This window comes from Osmerus mordax, chromosome 20 (assembly GCF_038355195.1).
Source record: "Osmerus mordax isolate fOsmMor3 chromosome 20, fOsmMor3.pri, whole genome shotgun sequence".
NCBI lineage: Eukaryota > Metazoa > Chordata > Actinopteri > Osmeriformes > Osmeridae > Osmerus > Osmerus mordax.
This window is the reverse complement of record NC_090069.1, coordinates 151,118-178,251: the sequence shown is the minus strand read 5'-3', so window position 1 is coordinate 178,251 and position 27,134 is coordinate 151,118. Positions and strand designations below refer to the sequence as shown.

The window sequence follows — 27,134 nt, the reverse complement described above, 5'->3', positions numbered from 1 at the left end:
TTGGAGAGGACAAGTGCTTGGACTAGCAGCTGGGTGGATTGCTCAGACAGGTACCTCCTGATCTTCCGGATGTTGTAGAGGGTGAATCTACACGACCAAGAGACTGCAGCAATGTGAGCCGTGAGGGAGAGCTCGTCGTCCAAGGTAACCCCAAGGTTCCTGGCAGAGGATGAAGGGGTCACCGTCGCAGATCCCAGGTTGATTGAGAGATTGTGGGAGATGGAGGGTTTAGCCGGGATGATAAGTTCTGTTTTGGCGAGGTTCAGCTGGAGGTGGTGCTCGGTCATCCAGGCGGAGATGTCTGTGAGGCAGGCCTCAATCCTAGCTGAGATCCCCGGATCGGTCGGGGGGAACGACAGGTACAGCTGCGTGTCGTCAGCGTAGCAGTGGTAGGTGAAGCCATGGGAGGTGATGATTGGTCCAAGTGAGGTGGTGTACAGAGAGAAGAGGAGGGGTCCAAGGACGGAGCCCTGTGGGACACCAGTGGAGAGCTGGCGAGGGCCTGACAGTTTGCCTCCCCAGGAGACCTGGTAGGATCTTCCCGACAGGTAGGATGAGATCCACTGGAGTGCAGTGCCAGTGATGCCCATCTCAGAAAGTCTGGCGAGCAGGATCTGGTGGTTAACCGTATCAAACGCTGCAGAAAGGTCCAGCAGAATGATGACGGATGACCTGGAAGCCGCTCTGGCAGACTGGAGGGCAGTGGTGACTGAAAGGAGGGCAGTCTCTGTGGAGTGGCCAGTCTTGAAGCCCGATTGGTTGGGGTCAAGCAGGTTGTTCTGAGAAAGTTTGACAGTTGGTTAGATACAGCACGTTCAATTGTTTTTGAAAAGAAGGATAGCAGTGATACCGGTCTGTAGTTCTGGAGGACGGCAGGGTTAAGGGAGGGTTTTTTGAGTAGAGGGGTAACTCTGGCCTGTTTGAAGGCAGAGGGGAAGGTGCCGGAGGTAAGAGAGGAGTTTACATCAAGTTGCTCAGTCTGTGATACGTCCTCTAAAGACCCGGCAATTCAATCAATTTCCCGGCACATTTGCAATGTAATGCAATGCAGATGTGCACACTGCCCCCTACCGAACAAGATGGGTAGCTCGGTCAGCAGGGAGCTGAAGAAGAGCGGCTACTGACATCACTCTGCTGCGCCGCTCAGAATGCTTTTTTGTTCATTTTGCATTTCTGCAAATGCATTTGAATTGTGGTCACGATTTTGCAGCCACGTTCTTAAAATGAAAATGCATTTCTGGAAATGCATTTGAATTTGAATTGTGGTCACAATTTTGCAAAAAAAAAAAAACATTTCTAATTGAATTTTGGTATCTATTTGCTGGGGCATGTTTTGAAATTAAATCTCAAATGTCTATTTCTTTTTCATTTTAATTAAGTGAAAGATTGAGCACTCTTGAAGAAGAAAATTAAGATGCAAATAGGATGATTGATTACTAATTTCATTTATGAGTCAAATAATGCAGCCACATTCTTAAAATGCAAATGCATTTCCAGAAATGCATTTTCATTTGAATTTTGGTGACGATTTGCTTCCATACCTTTGAAACAAGCTGAACCCCCTTGAAACAAGCTTTTCTAAGTAACAACGTTCTCACCGGCAGTATTATTAGCTAGATGGAATCGCGATTGAAACAGTACCATCTGCTAACTGAAAATATGCCCCCAAAAAACGTAAATAAGCTTGACATTTATTTAGGCGGAAATGGCTAATTCAAAAGAAGCTTGCTGGAAGCGATCATTGTCAGTAACAATGCCAAATACGACCATTTGATCTTAGACTAGAGCCATGCACGGTGGAGAAGCTGACCTAAGTAAATTGTGCTACGAGCAAGCTAGTTGTGGTGGCTAGCCAAACTGAGGGAATTGTTTGAAAGCGCCGGAAATTAGAACGTTTCTTTTGACATAAAATTTAGGCTGTGGCACTGAAGCCAGCGACGCACCACACAAGCTTGAGTTTAATACATTATTTAATGTTACATTACTTACTGTACATGCAAGTGTTGATTTGCTTAAATGTACATGTATGATGCTGTTAGTACACGACGGCACGATAATCGCTGTATCGTGCAACATCTATGCACGTTGTATCCATGCGTCGTTGCTAACGTGTGCTGACGCTGTGACGTAGGCTAGCACTGAGTACCTTTTGTTGACAAAAGGCACTTTTTGCCACAAAAACGTAATTTCAATTTAAACCATGAAACGGAACGTAAATAAAAATGCAAGCAACTCAATCGCTAGCAAGACGAAACTTTTGACATCAACGTTGTCTATGTAGTCCAAATATTGACTGATCCTTAGGGGTGGGAAAATAATAATAATAATAAGATATATGTGAGAGAACAATGGTTGTGCTTGCCGAAGGCGTGAGCACACCCAATAATAATATATATGTGAGAGAACAATGGTTGTGCTCGCCAAAGGCGTGAGCACACCCAATAATAATAATAAGAATACTAACAAAAACAATAGGTTTCCTCCTACCGGAGGAACCCTAATAATAGGAATACTAACAAAAACAATAAGTTTCCTCCTACCGGAGGAACCCTAATAAATGGCCCGAGAATTGGCGTAATGCAGTGCATGCCTATATCACGATTTGTTTATAAATCTAGGATATATGTACTTTCCGGTAGGCTTTGCTAAACGAGACTCAGACCCCTGCCCCGCTCTTCCTTTTGAGGGAATCAATTATTTGTTACACAGGTGAACCGGAAGTGGAGGTTGTTTTGTTGACATCGGACAGCCACCAAGAAAAATACCAAAACGATAGGTTAATTGAGTCAACCGAAACAATTGCCCGTGGCATAGGATAAGGTAACCATAAACGTTAGTAAAAAGCTAGTTGGATAGCTTTCTAATGCAACATTAGTGTGTTAGCAAGCTAGCGTTAGGAATATTGTCTTGGCTAGCTGCATTGCTTGCAGCAGTAGGTAGGTCCCATGCAAGAACTGTCTCTACTTAGTCTGACGCAATTGCAGCAAAATAATGTATTTAGCGAGTCCAGGTACGGAGTTAAATGAACTGCGAGTTGGCAAGTAAACATGAGCCGATATTGCTAGTTGACAACATTGCAGAAGAACAACATTGCATCTGCAGCAAATAAAATGGCTGTCTAGATATACAGCATTTTAGCTAGCTAGCCAACACAGTGACCTTTTTTCAAAACTGTAGATAAATCTTGAGGTGTATATGAATGACAACCCAAACTGTCTGGCTAGCTAGTTAAGATCTTTTCCTTGTAGGTAGTTCGCTAGGTAGTTTATCATGCATCACGTTAGCAGGTGTTGTTCTAGACTGACACAGGCTACTTTACTTTACAAACAGCAGCGTAACAGGCATTCGTATTGTGTCAAATGATCCGTTCGCTATTTCTGTATTGATGAGCATGATGAAAGCAATGGGTTTCGACATGAGAGAAAAATACATCTTTAAATCAGGATTAGCTGACTAGTTGTGTTTAGGTTTGACAATTAGCAAATGCTATAAAGGAAAATCCTTAAGCTGACAGACATTCTCTTTCGTCTTACCAAACATGTTCACATAAGATCTAAATTTACTAATGTGCAGGGCTTGTAGATAGCCAGCATCTTTTTTTAAATTAAAGTTTATTTCAAAACTTTTTAGCACTATATTTGGCTAAACAATCAAATTAACAAAATCTCACCCCCATACATAGTTTTATGAACAGCATAATATCATGGTAAGTAGGCAGTGAAGGGATTTTTGTCTGTATCCTCTGAAGATGGCTTCTTGTCAATAGATTACTAGTCAAGAACAGAGCCCTTTTAAGTACTTTGTTTTTCCTTGATTTGCAATGTAGAAGCTCCAATGCCTCTTGTGATAAGTTTCCGCCACAGGTGATAAAGGTGAAGCCGAGATGGCTGCCAAAGCAGGGGACGACCCAGACACCCTGATGGCTCTGTCTACGGCCTACTGCCTCAGGAACCTGAAGAGGACCATGTGTTACCAGGGAGACGGGGACAAGCTCTGTCTGCGATCAGACGTCTTTCTTCCCAGTGAAATTTGTGACAAACTGGTCAACACGTATGTATAACCTAATGATTTGAAGTAGGTGTCTTGGTACATGGAGCTTGTGTGTAGGTACATGGAGCTGGTGTGTGTGTGTAGGTACATGGAGCTGATGCACACAGACAGTAACTTTGAGCCAGAGGATGGCTTTTTCCAGCTGTTCTGGGATCCCAGAAGCACCCGTCTGACCAGGGTGCAGCTGCGGGAGGACTTGGTACGCGACCGGGACCTGGAGGCTATTGGCAAGCAGGTGGGATGCAACCATTCATAGAAACTTTTCCTGTAACAATACATACATCCTAACGTTGTTACAAGAATGTTATAATAATATGGCTATTATTGATGTGAGGTATTCACTAGCAATATATGTTGAGATGCCTATTATTGTATTATGCTAATTATCCGTTGTATGCTGTTTCTTTACAGAACCAGACACACACAAAACACACCCTTAAAGGCAAATCTAACCAACACCATTCCTCTCAACTGTACAATAAAAAACAACAACTTTGGAACAGTACATGATCTCCGTCATTTTAATCAGATGCACCACAGTGGCTTCTAAGCATTACTGACCAGAGAACATAGTCTCCACAACACTGCTAAAAATGTCAAATATGAATTGCAAACTACTGTCATTCTTTTGACATTTATTTTGATGTCAACAAAAGCATGCTGCACAAAGCATGGATGATGCATAGCCTATTCAGAATCCCTACCCATTTTATGGTGATTGATTTATAAGTTTATTTTGTCTTCTCAATGACATTTCTGGATAAAAAACTTTTTAGTAAATTAACCATTTAATCCTGACAATTTACATTTGCCAGGATCAACTGGCAAATCTGATTGTAGTCAAACAACTGTACTGATAAAGGGCTCTCATCTGTTCTAGGACCTGATAGAGCTTCATCTTACCTACTGCAACAACTTATCTGCACGCAGTCTGAAAACACTAAGCTGCTTCCGGCAGACCCTGATCTCCCTCAGTCTCTTCGGATGTAGCCACATCTTCTACCGGAAGGGGGGCGCGCCCCTGGCAAACGAGGACGATGAGGAGGAGAGCCCAGCGTCCAGGCAGGCGTTAGAAAAGGACTTTAGCTTCCAGGGCTTCAACCGCCTCCGTCTGCTGAACCTGGGCGGGCTGCCGGAGGAGGCTGATGTGGAGGCTCTGCTCCGGCCCCTAAAGGCCCTCACTGCCCTGGACCTGTCAGGGGTGCAGCTGGCTCGGACAGCCTTCCTGACCCAGTGGAAAGACAGACTGGCCTCGCTGGTTCTGTACAACATGGACTTGTCAGAGGAGCTAGTCACCACTGTGGTCAGACTGGCCCAACTCAGGTGAGCCTGGGGGATGATCATGGGTTGGGATAAGAAAGTTTAGAAGGAAGGAGGATGGGTAGATACTTAGTACAGTGGAATGTCTGAGCTTGTTAGAGAATGAAGAGAAGTGTGTGGAGCAATGCATTTAGTACTAACCCAAACCCTAATACACGGGGCTGACACGGGGCTGACACACGTTTACAAAAAAACAGGCGTTAGTGTCTCTACAAAGTTATACACTTTACTAGCAACAGGGATTTTGAATATTGTATATGTGTTGTCTGTGTGTGTGTCTGTTGCATTCTCAATTTAACAACAGTTTTCCATCATAGGCACCTGGACATTTCTAGGGAGAGTCGGAGATCTTCTAAATTCAAGATGACTCGAAAGATCCTAACAGCCATTGTTCAAGGCCTGGTGAATATGGTCTCCCTGGACATCTCAGGACACATCATGCAGGACAACTGCACGGTGCCTCACTTTGAGGAGGCCGTGGGACGGCCAAGGTGGATTATTTTTAGATAAAGATGATCTGATGGATCATTTTCTATGTCTTGTATCTGGAGGGTTATTTAGCATGATCATGTCTCCTTCTCCCTCTTCTAGCACTGAGCCCTGTAAGAGCAGCATATACCCTCTTCAGGAGCTGAAGAGGCCTCTGCAGTTTCTGGGGCTTTATGACACCACGCTGTGTAACGTAACTCACATCCCTGCATATAAGGTACATGTGAACGCAAACATTGTAGCTAAACTAATATTACACTCCGTAGCACATTCTTGCCATGTCACTTTAGTTGTCCAGAAGAACCTTGTGTTATACTGTGTACATTATAATATATTTATTTTACTTTTTAATTTATAAGTATAAAGTAGTTTTCAGGGCATTATGATACTAATATTACCTACCACCGCCATACATACAATTGTACAGTTGTTAAACATGATTCTCAGATCCATCTAGTAATATTTAAGATAATTTTGGTCCATCTAGTAATATACAAGATAATCTTGATCCATCTAGATAATCTTGTCATGTAATTGCAAATAAAAATAATTGTCAACCAGAACCCATAGCTCTTATTCCTTGAATGCATTTTTGTTTATTTTGTGTTGGTATAAATATTGTTCTGAGCTTGTGTGCGTCACTGCTGTTTTCAGGTGACAGGTTCCAAGAATGAGGAGCAGGTTTTGAATGCCATTGAAGCCTACACAGAGTTCCGCCCTGAGCTGGCCCACAGAGCTATCAACCAGCTGTTCGACATCGCTAGGATACAGCACTGCAGCCAGCTGCTCCGAGCCCTGCAGGTTCTCTCCTCACACTAACCCTTAATGATGCAGGATCCCTCCACACACTCTCAAAGTAGCAGATTCACTCCTCAGACACTCTGCTTTTAATGTAGCACGTTTGAACTCAAAATCCGGTCAAGTCATATCAGGCTTGGAACGTTTAAGGTTAAAAAGGCATATGGCATGAAATCAGCTGTTGCTACTTGTACCATAAAGAACAAAATTGTGTTCTGTTATATTCTTACATTCTAACAAAAAAGATTTAAAACATCTGAGTAGTTGAATAATTGTAGAACCAGTATATTTAATTAATATACATTAATATTAATTTTCAATGTCAAAGAAATGTCAGACTATCATGGGTTAGGGTGGAGTCTAACCCCGGTGGCGTCCTCTCAGCTTGTGATTGCAGCTCTGAAGTGCCACAAGTACGACAAGAGCATCCAGGTGACGGGCAGCGCAGCGCTGTTCTACCTGACCAACACTGAGTACCGCAGCGACCAGAGCGTGAGGCTGCGGCGGCAGGTCATCCACGTGGTGCTCAACGGCATGGAGCAGTACCAGGAGGTCACGGTGAGCATGGTGGGGACCCAGGGTGGGGAGCAGTACCAGGAGGTCATGGTGAGCATGGTGGGGACCCAGGGTGGGGAGCAGTACCAGGAGGTCACGGTGAGCATGTTGGGGACCCAGGGTGGGGAGCAGTACCAGGAGGTTATGGTGAGCATGGTGGGGACCCAGGGTGGGGAGCAGTACCAGGAGGTCACGGTGAGCATGGTGGGGACCCAGGGTGGGGAGCAGTACCAAGAGGTTATGGTGAGCATGGTGGGGACCCAGGGTGGGGAGCAGTACCAGGAGGTCACGGTGAGCATGGTGGGGACCCAGGGTGGGGAGCAGTACCAGGAGGTTATGGTGAGCATGGTGGGGACCCAGGGTGGGGAGCAGTACCAGGAGGTTATGGTGAGCATGGTGGGGACCCAGGGTGGGGAGCAGTACCAGGAGGTCACGGTGAGCATGGTGGGGACCCAGGGTGGGGAGCAGTACCAGGAGGTTATGGTGAGCATGGTGGGGACCCAGGGTGGGGAGCAGTACCAGGAGGTCACGGTGAGCATGGTGGGGACCCAGGGTGGGGAGCAGTACCAGGAGGTCACGGTGAGCATGGTGGGGACCCAGGGTGGGGAGCAGTACCAGGAGGTTATGGTGAGCATGTTGGGGACCCAGGGTGGGGAGCAGTACCAGGAGGTTATGGTGAGCATGGTGGGGACCCAGGGTGGGGAGCAGTACCAGGAGGTTATGGTGAGCATGGTGGGGACCCAGGGTGGGGAGCAGTACCAGGAGGTTATGGTGAGCATGGTGGGGACCCAGGGTGGGGAGCAGTACCAGGAGGTTATGGTGAGCATGGTGGGGACCCAGGGTGGGGAGCAGTACCAGGAGGTTATGGTGAGCATGGTGGGGACCCAGGGTGGGGAGCAGTACCAGGAGGTTATGGTGAGCATGGTGGGGACCCAGGGTGGGGAGCAGTACCAGGAGGTCACGGTGAGCATGGTGGGGACCCAGGGTGGGGAGCAGTACCAGGAGGTTATGGTGAGCATGGTGGGGACCCAGGGTGGGGAGCAGTACCAGGAGGTTATGGTGAGCATGGTGGGGACCCAGGGTGGGGAGCAGTACCAGGAGGTTATGGTGAGCATGGTGGGGACCCAGGGTGGGGAGCAGTACCAGGAGGTCACGGTGAGCATGGTGGGGACCCAGGGTGGGGAGCAGTACCAGGAGGTTATGGTGAGCATGGTGGGGACCCAGGGTGGGGAGCAGTACCAGGAGGTCACGGTGAGCATGGTGGGGACCCAGGGTGGGGAGCAGTACCAGGAGGTCACGGTGAGCATGGTGGGGACCCAGGGTGGGGAGCAGTACCAGGAGGTTATGGTGAGCAGGGTGAGAAACCCAGGATGGGGAACCACCAGATTTTTCTAATCTATGAACTATACTATACTTAACCCTTGTGTTATCTTCGGGTCATTCTGATCCATCAGTCATTGTGACCCACCGTCGTATTGCTTTACCGCATCCAAAAACAAAGTGAAGCATTTTCTTTTAACTGTCGGGCTGTCTCAGACCCCCCACATCACGAAGGTTAAAATAAAATGCTTTTTATTTGTTTTTGTATTGGGTAAAATTGGGTAAACACAACGAAGGTTCGTTGTGAACCTTTGGGTCATGTGACCCGAAGGCATCACAAGGGTTAAACTATCGATTATCCAAATATGCGGTTCATCTCCTCTCCTGACTTTCTGCAGGTCCAGAGGAATTGCTGTCTGACGCTGTGCAACTTCAGCATCCCAGAAGAGCTGGAGTTCCAGTACGGCCGGGTCAACCTGCTCTTGCTGAAGATCCTGCAACCAGCCAGGCAAGACGAGTCCATCCAGCGCATCGCCGTGCACCTCTGCAATGCTCTGGTCTGCCAGGTTGACAACCAGCACAAGGAGGCTGTTGGCAAGATGGGCTTTGTCAAGGTACACATCCTCTTTATCTTGTTAAAACTTTGAGAATACTTGGGTGGTATTTTTAATCCATGTTTAACTTCGAAAACTTGGAAACTTTCTTTAAACTTCAGTGTTGGGTTAGATGATTGCAACTGTAGCAATATAGTATGTCAATATTTTCCACCTGAAATACAAAGAACAGCCAGCAGGGGGGGGGGATACAAACACCACAGTTTGGCACTAATTTCCCTGAGGGAAGAAACACACCAGATCAGGGTTATATAGGGTTAGGGTTACAGGTTACTTATATATAGGAGAACTGTAATCATTGATCCCAGACCTCTTAAATGAGACGATTGAGCACTCTCCTGGAGAATGTGAAGTGCCAACATATTACAAAGCACACACATAGCATGAATGAATACTATATCATAGGAAACATGACATGTTATACAAACAAAAATGTTAAATACATGAAGTTAATAAATAAAATATATACAACATTTTACAATGAATGGTACGCGAATATATGTGCATTAAGAGTATATACATCACAAAACGTTGTTGAACAACTTTAATAAAAAAATTCAAGTATTTAACAGCAAGCTACTGGAAAATATTGGATTAACGAGAGGCCGTTATACTTACCTGCTTTACAGCAAGTTTGTCAAGCTAGTTCTGCGGCAGAGGTCAAGAGATAGTGGAGATGCTACTGGCCTGTAAGCTAGTTATGCAGCAACATTAAAGAGACAGTACAGACCACAAAGTATCTTAAAAAATGAACAACATAAAATGTGAGCCTGGTTTAGGGTTTTTTTTATAGTCATTTGTGGATTCATCATAGTTGACATGTCTTATGTTGCTTTTTCTTAGACAATGCTAAATCTGATCCAGAAAAAGCTACAAGACAGAATGGTGAGTCTAGTCCAGTATTTATTTTAGTCAACACATTTACCTCCCTGTTTTGTAAATCACTTTGTAAACCCATTTCCTAACTATACTGGATTTGTAGACTGCAACCTCCCACAGCCTGACACAAGTTAAACAGGCTCTGGTCTGTGTGTCAGGTGTATCTAAGACCAGTGATCTGTGGTTAGAGTAGTATCTATATACAGCTATCCATTGTGGTTAGAGTAGTATCTATATACAGATATCCATTGTGGTTAGATTGGTGACTACGCCTTTGCGGTTGCTGTTCCTAGACTGTGGAACAGCTTTCCCCTCAGTTCTGCCCCCTCATCTTCTCTTTAAGTCCAGGCTTAAAACATAATTTTATTCACTAGCATTTGACACCCCTTGATGTAATAGAATTTTGGTTTGATGTTGAATGCCTTCATCTTTATGTCGGTGTTTCCTGGATTTGAGATTTTTAGTCTGTGCAGCACTTTGGTCGACGTGGGTTGTTTAAAATGTTTTTTATAAATACACTTGTTGTTGTCAGAGTAGTATCGATATATAGTTATTGATTGTTGTTTGAGTACTAGGCTATCTATATTTAGTTATTTATTGGAGTAATTACCGTGGTTGGAGTAGTGTCTATATCTATTGTGGCTAGATTAGTGTCTATATAGTTCTATTGGAGTAGAATAGAGTATTATCTATATGCTAAAGTAGTATCCCTATGTTAAAGTAGTGTCTATATCTATTGTGGTAGTATCTATATGTAAGAGTAGTGTCCACAGAGTATCAATATATAGCCATTGGGTTATAGTTCTGGTATCTATATTTCTATTGGGGTCATTTGTGGGGCGTTGACGGGCAACGTCCCAAAAGCTGTTAGAAAAACACTGTTAAATTTACGCATTTACATCAAACCAAAATTGTCAAGTTAAGAAAGAGGAGACAAGAACAATAAAATATGTTGCTTGGGAGAAACATAGATAATATTTTTTTGCCAGCAATTAATAAAAAATAAAAACAAAGTGCGCATATAGTGATCTCAATAAATACAAATGTAATCCAATCCAAATAAAAAATCTGGTGCAAATTCAATATGTATTCTAAGAAATACAACTTGGCAAAACAAATTTTAAGGAAAAATGTTTTCTTAGTTGTCATCTTTTGTAATGCTCTTGCCAGTGTGACCAGGTGATGGAGTTCTCCTGGAGCGCCCTGTGGAACATCACTGATGAGACTCCAGACAACTGTCAGATGTTCCTCAGCTGTCGAGGCATGAGTCTGTTCCTGGACTGCCTGAAGGTTGGACACACTCACATCCATTCCTTTTTTAGCATACATTAATTTCAAGTAGGCAGGTACTTTATTCATACTCATAGGGTTGTCGCTTATTGCGACATAGCACCCAATATAAAATATTTTCAAACAAGAGAAGGGCAACAGGACATGGTAGTTTTGGGTTTGAATTAGTGTTGTCATGGTAGCAACATTTCAGTAGTCGGTACCAATACCAGTGAGCTGGGTTAAGGCAGGGCTGGGGTTAGGGCAGAGCTGGGGTTAGGGCAGAGCTGGGGTTAGGACAGGGCTTAAGGCAGGGCTGGGGTTAGGGCAGGGCTGGGGTTAGGGCAGGGCTGGGATTAGGACAGGGCTTAAGGCAGGGCTGGGGTTAGGGCAGGGCTGGAGTTAGGACAGGGCCTAAGGCAGGGCTGGGGTTAGGACAGGGCTTAAGGCAGGGCTGGGGTTAGGGCAGGGCCGGGGTTAGGGCAGGGCTGGGGTTAGGACAGGGCTTAAGGCAGGGCTGGGGTTAGGGCAGGGCTGGGGTTAGGACAGGGCTTAAGGCAGGGCTGGGGTTAGGGCAGGGCTGGGGTTAGGACAGGGCTTAAGGCAGGGCTGGGGTTAGGGCAGGGCTGGGGTTAGGACAGGGCTTAAGGCAGGGCTGGGGTTAGGACAGGGCTTAAGGCAGGGTTGGGGTTAGGGCAGGGCTGGGGTTAGGACAGGGCTTAAGGCAGGGCTGGGGTTAGGGCAGGGCAGGGCTGGGGTTAGGACAGGGTTTAAGGCAGGGCTGGGGTTAGGACAGGGCTTAAGGCAGGGTTGGGGTTAGGGCAGGGCTGGGGTTAGGACAGGGCTTAAGGCAGGGTTGGGGTTAGGGCAGGGCTGGGGTTAGGGCAGGGCTGGGGTTAGGACAGGGCTTAAGGCAGGGCTGGGGTTAGGGCAGGGCTGGGGTTAGGACAGGGCTTAAGGCAGGGCTGGGGTTAGGACAGGGCCTAAGGCAGGGCTGGGGTTAGGGCAGGGCTGGGGTTAGGGCAGGGCTTAAGGCAGGGCTGGGGTTAGGGCAGGGCTGGGGTTAGGACAGGGCTTAAGGCAGGGCTGGGGTTAGGGCAGGGCTGGGGTTAGGACAGGGCCTAAGGCAGGGCTGGGGTTAGGGCAGGGCTGGGGTTAGGGCAGGGCTTAAGGCAGGGCTGGGGTTAGGGCAGGGCTGGGGTTAGGACAGGGCTTAAGGCAGGGCTGGGTTAGGGCAGGGCTGGGGTTAGGACAGGGCTTAAGGCAGGGCTGGGGTTAGGGCAGGGCTGGGGTTAGGACAGGGCTTAAGGCAGGGCTGGGGTTAGGGCAGGGCTGGGGTTAGGACAGGGCTTAAGGCAGGGCTGGGGTTAGGGCAGGGCTGGGGTTAGGACAGGGCTTAAGGCAGGGCTGGGGTTAGGGCAGGGCTGGGGTTAGGACAGGGCTTAAGGCAGGGCTGGGGTTAGGGCAGGGCTGGGGTTAGGACAGGGCTTAAGGCAGGGCTGGGTTAGAGCTGGACTGTCACACCTCTCCTGGTTCTTCCTGACTCCTAGGAGTTCCCAGAAAAGCAGGAGCTTCACCGCAACATGCTGGGTCTGCTGGGGAACGTGGCAGAGGTCCGGGCCCTGAGACCACAACTCCTCACCCCAGAGTTCATCTCGGTCTTCAGGTAACAACTGAAATTCTGTATCTCGGCTGGTCAATCTTATGTGCTTTATTTGTCTGCTTGATAAAGCAGAACATGAGCTTATTACATGTTTTATGACTAAAGCCAAAGCATTTTTATTCCCTCATGAAGATCTTAAAATTCTGTCTGATGTCAGTATTGTATATTACATTTACATTTATTCATTTAGCAGACGCTTTTATCCAAAGCGACTTCCAAGAGAGAGCTTTACAAAGTGCATAGGTCACTGATCATAACAACAAGATAGCCAAAAAACATCGCGAGTAGCCAAAACATGAAGCACACATTGTGAACAACCAAAGTAAGTGCCAAAGGGAAGAACCATAAGAGCATGTAGTTAAACAAGTTACAATTAAACAACATGAACCGCTATAAGTGCAAGTGTACCTGTGGAAAAAAAGCAAGCAATAGTAATAAAACAATATATCACATCGAGAACAAAAATTTAAAACAGTTACCACTAATATATATGGCAGTGTACATGGTTAGGGTTAGCTTAGCTTTCATGTAACTATCACTGTACTACTTAATTTGTTTGCTGAAAATCAATGTTTGCAAAGTTATAAGTTGGTGTCAATTTACCAGTAATTTACATGTGCATATCGTTTAGTTTTATTGTGACTGTTTTGTGTGGTGGCAGTAATCTGTTGGACAGTAAGGCAGACGGTATCGAGGTGTCCTACAACGCGTGTGGCGTTCTCTCCCACATCATGTTTGACGGCCCTGAGGCGTGGGCCATGCTGGAGCCACAGAGGGACTCTGTCATGAACAAGATGTGGGACGCAATCCAGAGCTGGGACATCAGCTCCCGGCGGAACATCAACTACAGGTGAGTCCAGACATGCCTAACCCCTAACCCTGGGCCCTGAAATAACCAATAACCTCACAGTCCAGACATGGGCCCTGAAATAACCACACAGTCACAACATGGGTCAACTTTCAGAATTTGCTCAGGTCCTGTAAAATTATGTGCATAAAATACTTATTACTTTTTATATACTAATTAGTGCTCAGTCTGTTTTCTTTCTACCTAACTTTTCTGACATCTGCCAACTCTGTTGCCTGGTCAGATATAACATGTCCTTGATCATTATTTACTCAAGTAAATTCCTTTGTTCCTTGAAATACATGATCCTCACCTAAATTGACTACAGTTGCATGGGGAAGGGTATAGCTCAGTGGTAGAGCATGGGGATAGGTATAGCTCAGTGGTAGAACATGGGGATGGGTGTAGCTCAGTGGTAGAGCATGGGGAAGGGTATAGCTCAGTGGTAGAACATTTTACTTAGGATAAAAAATATAAAAACATTAAGTGTGTGCTAAAGCTTTTCTCTCTTAGGTCATTTGAGCCGATTCTACGCCTGCTGCCTCAGGGCATCTCTCCTATCAGCCAGCACTGGGCCACCTGGGCTCTGTACAACCTGGTGTCCGTCTACCGTGAGTACTGGAGCACATGCGCATGTTACAGTCTAATACACAGTAGGATAAATACATTCAAATGTTTAATACAACTTCCACATAATCCTTGTAAAACAAATCTATAAATGGTTCTCACACTGGTCCTCTTCTCCCTGTACTCTCAGCAAGTAAGTACTGCCCCCTGCTGATCAAGGAGGGCGGCATCGCTCTTCTGGAGAAACTGATGGAGCTGGACACTTCACAAGAAGAGACCAAGAACATGGCAAGGTATCACCTTCTGCTGTCTTACCTTCTCAAAAACTTTATTTTATTGTCGTTTGAACAATTATTATTCACCTCACACATACATGTGTTAGGGTTTGATGTATGAATTATTTGGGAAATGTAAAATTACTTAATGTTTTTAATTCCCAGGCTGTCACTGGCAAGATAGGAAGTGAAAATACAGTTGAAAGAAACTTAATGGTGATGAACCAGCTGATGTTGTTTACACAGGAAAGTGATGGAGCAGTGTGAGAACTTCAAAGAAGACCCCATGGAGACCGGGCAGGAGGTCAACAATGGACAAAGAGGTTGACGTCACAATGACCGCACTGCCCCAATGAACTAAGGGAAAGCTGTAGGAGTCACTATCCACTCTCCACCAGGCTCTGTGTGCATCAGGACTATCCACTCTCCACCAGGCTCTGTGTGCATCAGGACTATCCACTCTCCACCAGGCTCTGTGTGCATCAGGTTGCTGTAGAGCACAACAGCTGAGTTTGTACTCTGGAATGCAACACTACAGGAAGTTCAGATGGGATTAAGGGTTGGTGTGTGAGTGTTGCTGTTGCGTCATGGATTTGTTTTCTCCTAATTGATTGTTTTGTTTATTATGTGTTTGTCCTTATGTGTGTCAGTTTTTAAGAAAGAACTGTAACAATAGAGGCGTGAGTAAGACGCCATGGAGATGCTTGCTACTTATGAAAAGGAAACAGAAACATAAAGCTTTTTCCCCTCTCTCATTCAGTGTTTGTTATAGTGCAGTGAGAGGCCTGTCTTCATACAAGATTAGTTCCCAGCACAGTGGTCAAGAGTTTAGCTACCCCAATCCCCTCAGCCTCCCCCTCAGCCTCCCCTCAGCCTACCCCTCAGCCTCCCCTCAGCCTACCCCTCAGCCTCCCCTCAGCCTCCTCCCAGCCCCCCCTCAGCCTCCCCCTCAGCCTCCCCTCAGCCCCCCCTCAGCCTCCCCCTCAGCCTCCCCTCAGCCCCCCCTCAGCCTCCCCTCAGCCTCCCCTCAGCCTCCTCCCAGCCCCCCCTCAGCCTCCCCTCAGCCTCCTCCCAGCCCCCCCTCAGCCTCCCCTCAGCCTCCTCCCAGCCCCCCCTCAGCCTCCCCCTCAGCCTCCCCTCAGCCTCCCCCTCAGCCTCCTCCCAGCCCCCCCTCAGCCTCCCCCTCAGCCTCCCCTCAGCCCCCCCTCAGCCTCCCCTCAGCCTCCCCTCAGCCTCCTCCCAGCCCCCCCTCAGCCTCCCCCTCAGCCTCCCCCTCAGCCTCCCCTCAGCCTCCCCTCAGCCCCCCCTCAGCCTCCCCTCAGCCTCCTCCCAGCCCCCCCTCAGCCTCCCCTCAGCCCCCCCTCAGCCTCCCCCTCAGCCTCCCCTCAGCCTCCCCCTCAGCCTCCCCCTCAGCCTCCCCCTCAGCCTCCCCTCAGCCCCCCCTCAGCCTCCCCCTCAGCCTCCCCTCAGCCCCCCCTCAGCCTCCCCCTCAGCCTCCCCCTCAGCCTCCCCTCAGCCTCTCCAATCCTCCAGAGGATGATTGAAAGCCTCTGGTGGCAGGGCAGTCTGCTTCAGCACAACAGTGATCTTGGGACAGTGGTAGTTGTGACAGTACCAACAGTGACAATAATAACAGTGAAGTTGCCACCATCTGAAGTACACTGGAGAAGCAGTGTCACCACGACGACAGCTCTGAAGTCTGTCGTCACCACGACGACAGCGCTGCAGTCTTCCCGGATGGCGTGGGCAGGGACTACCCTGGCCTCTGTGCATTTTCATCCCTATTCTGTATGTGTGTTTTTATGATTAATTATAAACACTCCTATTATTTCTCTGTAAACTTATTATTGGCTCCCTATTTTACATTCAATATCCAACTTTCAGTGACAAACTACCTATCAATTTTATGTTTATGAAACATACATGAAGATGGGAAAATCTATATTTGGAAATGGTCTGGGATGTATCATGTACATTTGTAATTGTGTTAATGTTTTAATGTAATTGTTTGGATCAATGGAGGGATGTCAAGTTGGTTAGGCCTTTGTTCGGAGACTGCTTGATACACTGCAGCATGAGGACATTGCTCGGTTTTTGCTTCATTGTAGGGTTAGGGTTATCTATTGACCCTAACCCTACTACTTTGCTGATGCCTTCCTCTGATAGAAACTCTTATGATCTGGCTCCTTATTGGGGGACTGCTTGAGCATAACACATAACCCCTATAGTGCTTCACCTGTACTGTTGCTCACTCCAGGCCTGCAGTGTTACTCCATCGCTGCTCCTGGAACAAAGTTATTGGAGAAGACAGAGCTCCTGTCCAGTCTACAGTTAGGGTTATGTTGATGAATGTGGGTCAAAGTCCGATTGGCTACTCAGTACCCATGAGCCACTGCTCTCTCTCTATGACACGCAGGATGAATTCCTACACCACTATAAGACTGCATTGATAATGACCACTTTGTGTGCATCAAACCAACACATATGAGATTGATTGGGAGATATATTGAAAAGGGCAATAACTAAATGGATAATTATACATATATGCTGTATGTTTTAACTGGTCCAAGATGATGAGTTTTCAAGACCTGGATCATGGATATTATTACTATGTTATGCAACTCCATGTCAAATCTGTTACAAGAAATGTTTGATCTAAATAGCAATTTCCCCAATACAAAAATGATATGAGGTATATTTTAACCCTAACCATAGGAACACTAATGGGCTTACAGCCTTGTTATGTCCTCACACATCCAGGCAACTTTCCCTCCCTAAGAATTGGCTTCTGTTCTGGTATTTTCAAACAGAACAATTTAATAATTCACTGTTGTGTGACATCTCAAATGCCTTTTCATGTGTTTGTGCTGGGTTCATCTATATTTATATTGTTCTTTCAAATTATAGTGATTGTTTTATTTTCAAATGGGAGATCGAATCGGCAGAAACAGTGGAGGATTTTACAGATGTCCTTGGCTGGTACATCAACATGACCCAAGCCCAAGATGGACGGGTGGACCCTGACCCTACATCAAACTTCAAAGTATGCCTTTGACATCTCTGATGCCCCCTGATATTTGTCATGAAGAGCAATGAAAGGTGTTGTATGTCACAAACTGCTGTGGAAGTAGGTTAGCTTGTTGGTTAATGCAACAACATTAGCAGTGCAAACGTGCCATGATTGTGCTCCACCTTTTTGTTTTCTAAAACGGACATTGTAAATTGCATGCCCATGACAAAACCATGTGAAGAGAAATTAGATATAAAATGTAGTCCTGCTTTTGAAAGAGGTGAAGTATAATGTTTAACATGGCATCACAGGCTGAATTCCTTTTAGTAGCACTAGTTTTAGACAGTTCATTACTTCTCTCTAGTTACAATATTGGATGATTTACCAATAAAGTTGGAGTGGTTTTATGAATGTAATTTGGGATTTTATTCTGTGTACTTGACAAGGGCTTGAATTTGGTTGCTACCATCCCAACCTAAATCTGTGATTGTGGTACATGAAGTTTTAACTGAGAGGGGGGGGGGGGGGGGGGGGGGGGGGGGGGGGCAGGCAGGACGGGACGCAGGACGCACAGACCTAGTTGGCTTTAGAGGGCTGTCAACGGGGCATGGAAGCTCCTATTGGGTCAAACAAGGTGTCAATCAAAAGGGGAGGGTTCAACGGACATTTTGATGCCTTCATATTGTAAATACTCCGTTGCTAACCGGAGAAAAGAACACTTTTATGTGAACAAGTTGTTTCTTCTGTCGGCTAACTTGCATAATGAAAAAAAGGATAATGGCTATTCATGAAGTAAAACATTGTAGTTGGACGAATTACTTTACATGGTTAGATACTTTGAACCCTTGGGACTGTAAGCAGATCAAGTTTTGATGGCATGATTTGCACACCTGGACCTATTTGAACCACTTAGGGTGAGTAAAACTTTTTTCTTTGGCATTGTTGAAGGAATTTTCACCGGAACAAGACGTTGACTTTGCTTGCTATTGCGACTTGATCTTGAATTGGTTTATTTCAATGGAAGCACAAGAATCGTAGCTTTCCAATGATATATAACATGTGTAGCGTCTAAAAAATATATTTGTTAGAATTTAGTGCGTCGTAACTGAGGAAGGGGGGGGCAGCATTTTTGTAACGCGGGCGAAACAGGACCATAAAAAGGTTTTAAAAATCCAATCCAAAACACGCCCGTAGAGGGGACTCTGATGAGCAGACCAGACCAAGTTTGGGGCATGTAGGGCCTTTCTAGGCAGAGTTATGGGCCGGACAAAAAGGGAAGAGAAATATGGTCGAAAATCTTAAAATCCAATCCAAAACACGCCCGTAGAGGGGACTCTGAAGAGCAGACCAGACCAAGTTTGGGGCATGTAGGCCCTTTCTAGGCAGAGTTATGGGCCGGACAAAAAGGGAAGTCAAATATGGTCAATTTAAAACAAAATCCAATCCAAAACACGCCCGTAGAGGGGACTCTGATGAGCAGACCAGACCAAGTTTGGGGCATGTAGGGCCTTTCTAGGCAGAGTTATGGGCCGGACAAAAAGGGAAGTCAAACATGGTCAATTTAAAACAAAATCCAATCCAAAACACGCCCGTAGAGGGGACTCTGATGAGCAGACCAGACCAAGTTTGGGGCATGTAGGGCCTTTCTAGGCAGAGTTATGGGACGGACAAAAAGGGAAGACAAATATGGTCAAAAATCTTAAAATCCAATCCAAAACAGGCCCGTAGAGAGGACTCTGATGAGCAGACCAGACCAAGTTTGGGGCATGTAGGCCCTTTCTAGGCAGAGTTATGGGCCGGACAAAAAGGGAAGAAAAATATGGTCATATTTTTTTAAATCCAATCCAAAACACGGCCGTAGAGGCGACTCTGATGAGCAGACCAGACCAAGTTTGGGGCATGTAGGGCCTTTCTAGGCAGAGTTATGGGCCGGACAAAAAGGGAAGTCAAATATGGTCAATTTAAAACAAAATCCAATCCAAAACACGCCCGTAGAGGGGACTCTGATGAGCAGACCAGACCAAGTTTGGGGCATGTAGGGCCTTTCTAGGCAGAGTTATGGGCCGGACAAAAAGGGAAGAGAAATATGGTCGGAAATCTTAAAATCCAATCCAAAACACGCCCGTAGAGGGGACTCTGATGAGCAGACCAGACCAAGTTTGGGGCATGTAGGGCCTTTCTAGGCAGAGTTATGGGCCGGACAAAAAGGGAAGAGAAATATGGTCGGAAATCTTAAAATCCAATCCAAAACACGCCCGTAGAGGGGACTCTGATGAGCAGACCAGACCAAGTTTGGGGCATGTAGGGCCTTTCTAGGCAGAGTTATGGGCCGGACAAAAAGGGAAGTCAAATATGGTCAATTTAAAACAAAATCCAATCCAAAACACGCCCGTAGAGGGGACTCTGATGAGCAGACCAGACCATGTTTGGGGCATGTAGGCCCTTTCTAGGCAGCGTTATGGGCCGGACAAAAAGGGAAGTCAAATATGGTCGAAAATCTTAAAATCCAATCCAAAACACGCCCGTAGAGGGGACTCTGATGAGCAGACCAGACCAAGTTTGGGGCATGTAGGGCCTTTCTAGGCAGAGTTATGGGCCGGACAAAAAGGGAAGAGAAATATGGTCGGAAATCTTAAAATCCAATCCAAAACACGCCCGTAGAGGGGACTCTGATGAGCAGACCAGACCAAGTTTGGGGCATGTAGGGCCTTTCTAGGCAGAGTTATGGGCCGGACAAAAAGGGAAGTCAAATATGGTCAATTTAAAACAAAATCCAATCCAAAACACGCCCGTAGAGGGGACTCTGATGAGCAGACCAGACCAAGTTTGGGGCATGTAGGGCCTTTCTAGGCAGAGTTATGGGCCGGACAAAAAGGGAAGAGAAATATGGTCGAAAATCTTAAAATCCAATCCAAAACACGCCCGTAGAGGGGACTCTGATGAGCAGACCAGACCAAGTTTGGGGCATGTAGGGCCTTTCTAGGCAGAGTTATGGGCCGGACAAAAAGGGAAGTCAAATACGGTCGGAAATCTTAAAATCCAATCCAAAACACGCCCGTAGAGGGGACTCTGATGAGCAGACCAGACCTAGTTTGGGGCATGTAGGGCCTTTCTAGGCAGAGTTATGGGCCTGACAAAAAGGGAAGTCAAATATGGTCAATTTAAAACAAAATCCAATCCAAAACACGCCCGTAGAGGGGACTCTGATGAGCAGACCAGACCAAGTTTGGGGCATGTAGGCCCTTTCTAGGCAGAGTTATGGGACGGACAAAAAGGGAAGACAAATATGGTCATTTTTTTTTTAATCCAATCCAAAACACGCCCGTAGAGGGGACTCTGATGAGCAGACCAGACCAAGTTTGGGGCATATAGGGCCTTTCTAGGCAGAGTTATGGGCCGGACAAAAAGGGAAGTCAAATATGGTCAATTTAAAACAAAATCCAATCCAAAACACGCCCGTAGAGGGGACTCTGATGAGCAGACCAGACCAAGTTTGGGGCATGTAGGGCCTTTCTAGGCAGAGTTATGGGCCGGACAAAAAGGGAAGAGAAATATGGTCGGAAATCTTAAAATCCAATCCAAAACACGCCCGTAGAGGGGACTCTGATGAGCAGACCAGACCAAGTTTGGGGCATGTAGGGCCTTTCTAGGCAGAGTTATGGGCCGGACAAAAAGGGAAGAGAAATATGGTCGGAAATCTTAAAATCCAATCCAAAACACGCCCGTAGAGGGGACTCTGATGAGCAGACCAGACCAAGTTTGGGGCATGTAGGGCCTTGCTAGGCAGAGTTATGGGCCGGACAAAAAGGGAAGTCAAATATGGTCAATTTAAAACAAAATCCAATCCAAAACACGCCCGTAGAGGGGACTCTGATGAGCAGACCAGACCAAGTTTGGGGCATGTAGGCCCTTTCTAGGCAGAGTTATGGGACGGACAAAAAGGGAAGAGAAATATGATCGGAAATCTTAAAATCCAATCCAAAACACGCCCGTAGAGGGGACTCTGATGAGCAGACCAGACCAAGTTTGGGGCATGTAGGGCCTTTCTAGGCAGAGTTATGGGCCGGACAAAAAGGGAAGTCAAATATGGTCAATTTAAAACAAAATCCAATCCAAAACACGCCCGTAGAGGGGACTCTGATGAGCAGACCAGACCATGTTTGGGGCATGTAGGCCCTTTCTAGGCAGAGTTATGGGACGGACAAAAAGGGAAGACAAATATGGTCATTTTTTTTTAAATCCAATCCAAAACACGCCCGTAGAGGGGACTCTGATGAGCAGACCAGACCAAGTTTGGGGCATGTAGGGCCTTTCTAGGCAGAGTTATGGGCCGGACAAAAAGGGAAGTCAAATATGGTCAATTTAAAACAAAATCCAATCCAAAACACGCCCGTAGAGGGGACTCTGATGAGCAGACCAGACCAAGTTTGGGGCATGTAGGGCCTTTCTAGGCAGAGTTATGGGCCGGACAAAAAGGGAAGTCAAATATGGTCGGAAATCTTAAAATCCAATCCAAAACACGCCCGTAGAGGGGACTCTGATGAGCAGACCAGACCAAGTTTGGGGCATGTAGGGCCTTTCTAGGCAGAGTTATGGGCCGGACAAAAAGGGAAGACAAATATGGTCAATTTAAAACAAAATCCAATCCAAAACACGCCCGTAGAGGGGACTCTGATGAGCAGACCAGACCATGTTTGGGGCATGTAGGCCCTTTCTAGGCAGCGTTATGGGCCGGACAAAAAGGGAAGTCAAATATGGTCGAAAATCTTAAAATCCAATCCAAAACACGCCCGTAGAGGGGACTCTGATGAGCAGACCAGACCAAGTTTGGGGCATGTAGGGCCTTTCTAGGCAGAGTTATGGGCCGGACAAAAAGGGAAGAGAAATATGGTCGGAAATCTTAAAATCCAATCCAAAACACGCCCGTAGAGGGGACTCTGATGAGCAGACCAGACCAAGTTTGGGGCATGTAGGGCCTTTCTAGGCAGAGTTATGGGCCGGACAAAAAGGGAAGAGAAATATGGTCGGAAATCTTAAAATCCAATCCAAAACACGCCCGTAGAGGGGACTCTGATGAGCAGACCAGACCAAGTTTGGGGCATGTAGGGCCTTTCTAGGCAGAGTTATGGGCCGGACAAAAAGGGAAGTCAAATATGGTCAATTTAAAACAAAATCCAATCCAAAACACGCCCGTAGAGGGGACTCTGATGAGCAGACCAGACCAAGTTTGGGGCATGTAGGGCCTTTCTAGGCAGAGTTATGGGACGGACAAAAAGGGAAGAGAAATATGGTCGAAAATCTTAAAATCCAATCCAAAACACGCCCGTAGAGGGGACTCTGATGAGCAGACCAGACCAAGTTTGGGGCATGTAGGGCCTTTCTAGGCAGACTTATGGGCCGGACAAAAAGGGAAGAGAAATATGGTCGGAAATCTTAAAATCCAATCCAAAACACGCCCGTAGAGGGGACTCTGATGAGCAGACCAGACCAAGTTTGGGGCATGTAGGGCCTTGCTAGGCAGAGTTATGGGCCGGACAAAAAGGGAAGTCAAATATGGTCAATTTAAAACAAAATCCAATCCAAAACACGCCCGTAGAGGGGACTCTGATGAGCAGACCAGACCAAGTTTGGGGCATGTAGGCCCTTTCTAGGCAGAGTTATGGGACGGACAAAAAGGGAAGAGAAATATGGTCGGAAATCTTAAAATCCAATCCAAAACACGCCCGTAGAGGGGACTCTGATGAGCAGACCAGACCAAGTTTGGGGCATGTAGGGCCTTTCTAGGCAGAGTTATGGGCCGGACAAAAAGGGAAGTCAAATATGGTCAATTTAAAACAAAATCCAATCCAAAACACGCCCGTAGAGGGGACTCTGATGAGCAGACCAGACCATGTTTGGGGCATGTAGGCCCTTTCTAGGCAGAGTTATGGGACGGACAAAAAGGGAAGACAAATATGGTCATTTTTTTTTTAATCCAATCCAAAACACGCCCGTAGAGGGGACTCTGATGAGCAGACCAGACCAAGTTTGGGGCATGTAGGGCCTTTCTAGGCAGAGTTATGGGCCGGACAAAAAGGGAAGTCAAATATGGTCAATTTAAAACAAAATCCAATCCAAAACACGCCCGTAGAGGGGACTCTGATGAGCAGACCAGACCAAGTTTGGGGCATGTAGGGCCTTTCTAGGCAGAGTTATGGGCCGGACAAAAAGGGAAGTCAAATATGGTCGGAAATCTTAAAATCCAATCCAAAACACGCCCGTAGAGGGGACTCTGATGAGCAGACCAGACCAAGTTTGGGGCATGTAGGGCCTTGCTAGGCAGAGTTATGGGCCGGACAAAAAGGGAAGTCAAATATGGTCAATTTAAAACAAAATCCAATCCAAAACACGCCCGTAGAGGGGACTCTGATGAGCAGACCAGACCAAGTTTGGGGCATGTAGGCCCTTTCTAGGCAGAGTTATGGGACGGACAAAAAGGGAAGAGAAATATGGTCGGAAATCTTAAAATCCAATCCAAAACACGCCCGTAGAGGGGACTCTGATGAGCAGACCAGACCAAGTTTGGGGCATGTAGGGCCTTTCTAGGCAGAGTTATGGGCCGGACAAAAAGGGAAGAGAAATATGGTCGGAAATCTTAAAATCCAATCCAAAACACGCCCGTAGAGGGGACTCTGATGAGCAGACCAGACCAAGTTTGGGGCATGTAGGGCCTTTCTAGGCAGAGTTATGGGCCGGACAAAAAGGGAAGTCAAATATGGTCAATTTAAAACAAAATCCAATCCAAAACACGCCCGTAGAGGGGACTCTGATGAGCAGACCAGACCAAGTTTGGGGCATGTAGGCCCTTTCTAGGCAGAGTTATGGGCCGGACAAAAAGGGAAGAGAAATATGGTCGGAAATCTTAAAATCCAATCCAAAACACGCCCGTAGAGGGGACTCTGATGAGCAGACCAGACCAAGTTTGGGGCATGTAGGGCCTTTCTATGCAGAGTTATGGGCCGGACAAAAAGGGAAGTCAAATATGGTCAATTTAAAACAAAATCCAATCCAAAACACGCCCGTAGAGGGGACTCTGATGAGCAGACCAGACCAAGTTTGGGGCATGTAGGCCCTTTCTAGGCAGAGTTATGGGACGGACAAAAAGGGAAGACAAATATGGTCATTTTTTTTTAAATCCAATCCAAAACACGCCCGTAGAGGGGACTCTGATGAGCAGACCAGACCAAGTTTGGGGCATGTAGGGCCTTTCTAGGCAGAGTTATGGGCCGGACAAAAAGGGAAGTCAAATATGGTCAATTTAAAACAAAATCCAATCCAAAACACGCCCGTAGAGGGGACTCTGATGAGCAGACCAGACCAAGTTTGGGGCATGTAGGGCCTTTCTAGGCAGAGTTATGGGCCGGACAAAAAGGGAAGTCAAATATGGTCGGAAATCTTAAAATCCAATCCAAAACACGCCCGTAGAGGGGACTCTGATGAGCAGACCAGACCAAGTTTGGGGCATGTAGGGCCTTTCTAGGCAGAGTTATGGGCCGGACAAAAAGGGAAGTCAAATATGGTCAATTTAAAACAAAATCCAATCCAAAACACGCCCGTAGAGGGGACTCTGATGAGCAGACCAGACCAAGTTTGGGGCATGTAGGGCCTTTCTAGGCAGAGTTATGGGACGGACAAAAAGGGAAGAGAAATATGGTCGAAAATCTTAAAATCCAATCCAAAACACGCCCGTAGAGGGGACTCTGATGAGCAGACCAGACCAAGTTTGGGGCATGTAGGGCCTTTCTAGGCAGAGTTATGGGCCGGACAAAAAGGGAAGAGAAATATGGTCGGAAATCTTAAAATCCAATCCAAAACACGCCCGTAGAGGGGACTCTGATGAGCAGACCAGACCATGTTTGGGGCATGTAGGGCCTTGCTTGGCAGAGTTATGGGCCGGACAAAAAGGGAAGTCAAATATGGTCAATTTAAAACAAAATTCAATCCAAAACACGCCCGTAGAGGGGACTCTGATGAGCAGACCAGACCAAGTTTGGGGCATGTAGGCCCTTTCTAGGCAGAGTTATGGGCCGGACAAAAAGGGAAGAGAAATATGGTCGGAAATCTTAAAATCCAATCCAAAACACGCCCGTAGAGGGGACTCTGATGAGCAGACCAGACCAAGTTTGGGGCATGTAGGGCCTTTCTATGCAGAGTTATGGGCCGGACAAAAAGGGAAGTCAAATATGGTCAATTTAAAACAAAATCCAATCCAAAACACGCCCGTAGAGGGGACTCTGATGAGCAGACCAGACCATGTTTGGGGCATGTAGGGCCTTTCTAGGCAGAGTTATGGGACGGACAAAAAGGGAAGACAAATATGGTCTTTTTTTTTTTAATCCAATCCAAAACACGCCCGTAGAGGGGACTCTGATGAGCAGACCAGACCAAGTTTGGGGCATGTAGGGCCTTGCTAGGCAGAGTTATGGGCCGGACAAAAAGGGAAGTCAAATATGGTCAATTTAAAACAAAATCCAATCCAAAACACGCCCGTAGAGGGGACTCTGATGAGCAGACCAGACCAAGTTTGGGGCATGTAGGCCCTTTCTAGGCAGAGTTATGGGCCGGACAAAAAGGGAAGTCAAATATGGTCAATTTAAAACAAAATCCAATCCAAAACACGCCCGTAGAGGGGACTCTGATGAGCAGACCAGACCAAGTTTGGGGCATGTAGGGCCTTGCTAGGCAGAGTTATGGGCCGGACAAAAAGGGAAGTCAAATATGGTCAATTTAAAACAAAATCCAATCCAAAACACGCCCGTAGAGGGGACTCTGATGAGCAGACCAGACCAAGTTTGGGGCATGTAGGGCCTTGCTAGGCAGAGTTATGGGCCGGACAAAAAGGGAAGTCAAATATGGTCAATTTAAAACAAAATCCAATCCAAAACACGCCCGTAGAGGGGACTCTGATGAGCAGACCAGACCAAGTTTGGGGCATGTAGGGCCTTGCTAGGCAGAGTTATGGGCCGGACAAAAAGGGAAGTCAAATATGGTCAATTTAAAACAAAATCCAATCCAAAACACGCCCGTAGAGGGGACTCTGATGAGCAGACCAGACCAAGTTTGGGGCATGTAGGGCCTTTCTAGGCAGAGTTATGGGCCGGACAAAAAGGGAAGAGAAATATGGTCGGAAATCTTAAAATCCAATCCAAAACACGCCCGTAGAGGGGACTCTGATGAGCAGACCAGACCAAGTTTGGGGCATGTAGGGCCTTTCTAGGCAGAGTTATGGGCCGGACAAAAAGGGAAGAGAAATATGGTCGGAAATCTTAAAATCCAATCCAAAACACGCCCGTAGAGGGGACTCTGATGAGCAGACCAGACCAAGTTTGGGGCATGTAGGGCCTTGCTAGGCAGAGTTATGGGCCGGACAAAAAGGGAAGTCAAATATGGTCAATTTAAAACAAAATCCAATCCAAAACACGCCCGTAGAGGGGACTCT

The 27,134-nt window shown here is 46.7% G+C and overlaps 1 protein-coding gene across 4 annotated transcripts; it reads left to right on the top strand.

The window, feature by feature from the left end:
• Nucleotides 1-2,715: 2,715 nt before the first annotated feature.
• zer1 (zyg-11 related, cell cycle regulator) lies at nt 2,716-15,644 on the top strand. Of its 4 annotated transcripts, none has more exons than XM_067258611.1 (16): nt 2,716-2,820; nt 3,852-4,050; nt 4,135-4,285; nt 4,931-5,373; nt 5,688-5,861; nt 5,962-6,076; nt 6,514-6,660; nt 7,042-7,215; nt 8,931-9,146; nt 9,990-10,031; nt 11,196-11,315; nt 12,845-12,960; nt 13,619-13,807; nt 14,318-14,415; nt 14,562-14,664; nt 14,893-15,644. In XM_067258611.1, exons 2-16 carry the CDS (start codon nt 3,884-3,886, stop codon nt 14,972-14,974), a joined length of 2,337 nt encoding a protein of 778 aa, XP_067114712.1. In that variant the 5' UTR covers nt 2,716-2,820; nt 3,852-3,883; the 3' UTR covers nt 14,975-15,644. The 4 variants fall into 4 exon arrangements, with proteins under 4 accessions (XP_067114712.1, XP_067114711.1, XP_067114713.1 ...); XM_067258612.1 differs by lacking the exon at nt 2,716-2,820 and adding an exon at nt 2,824-2,832; XM_067258613.1 differs by lacking the exon at nt 2,716-2,820 and adding an exon at nt 2,916-2,936.
• Nucleotides 15,645-27,134: the final 11,490 nt, after the last annotated feature.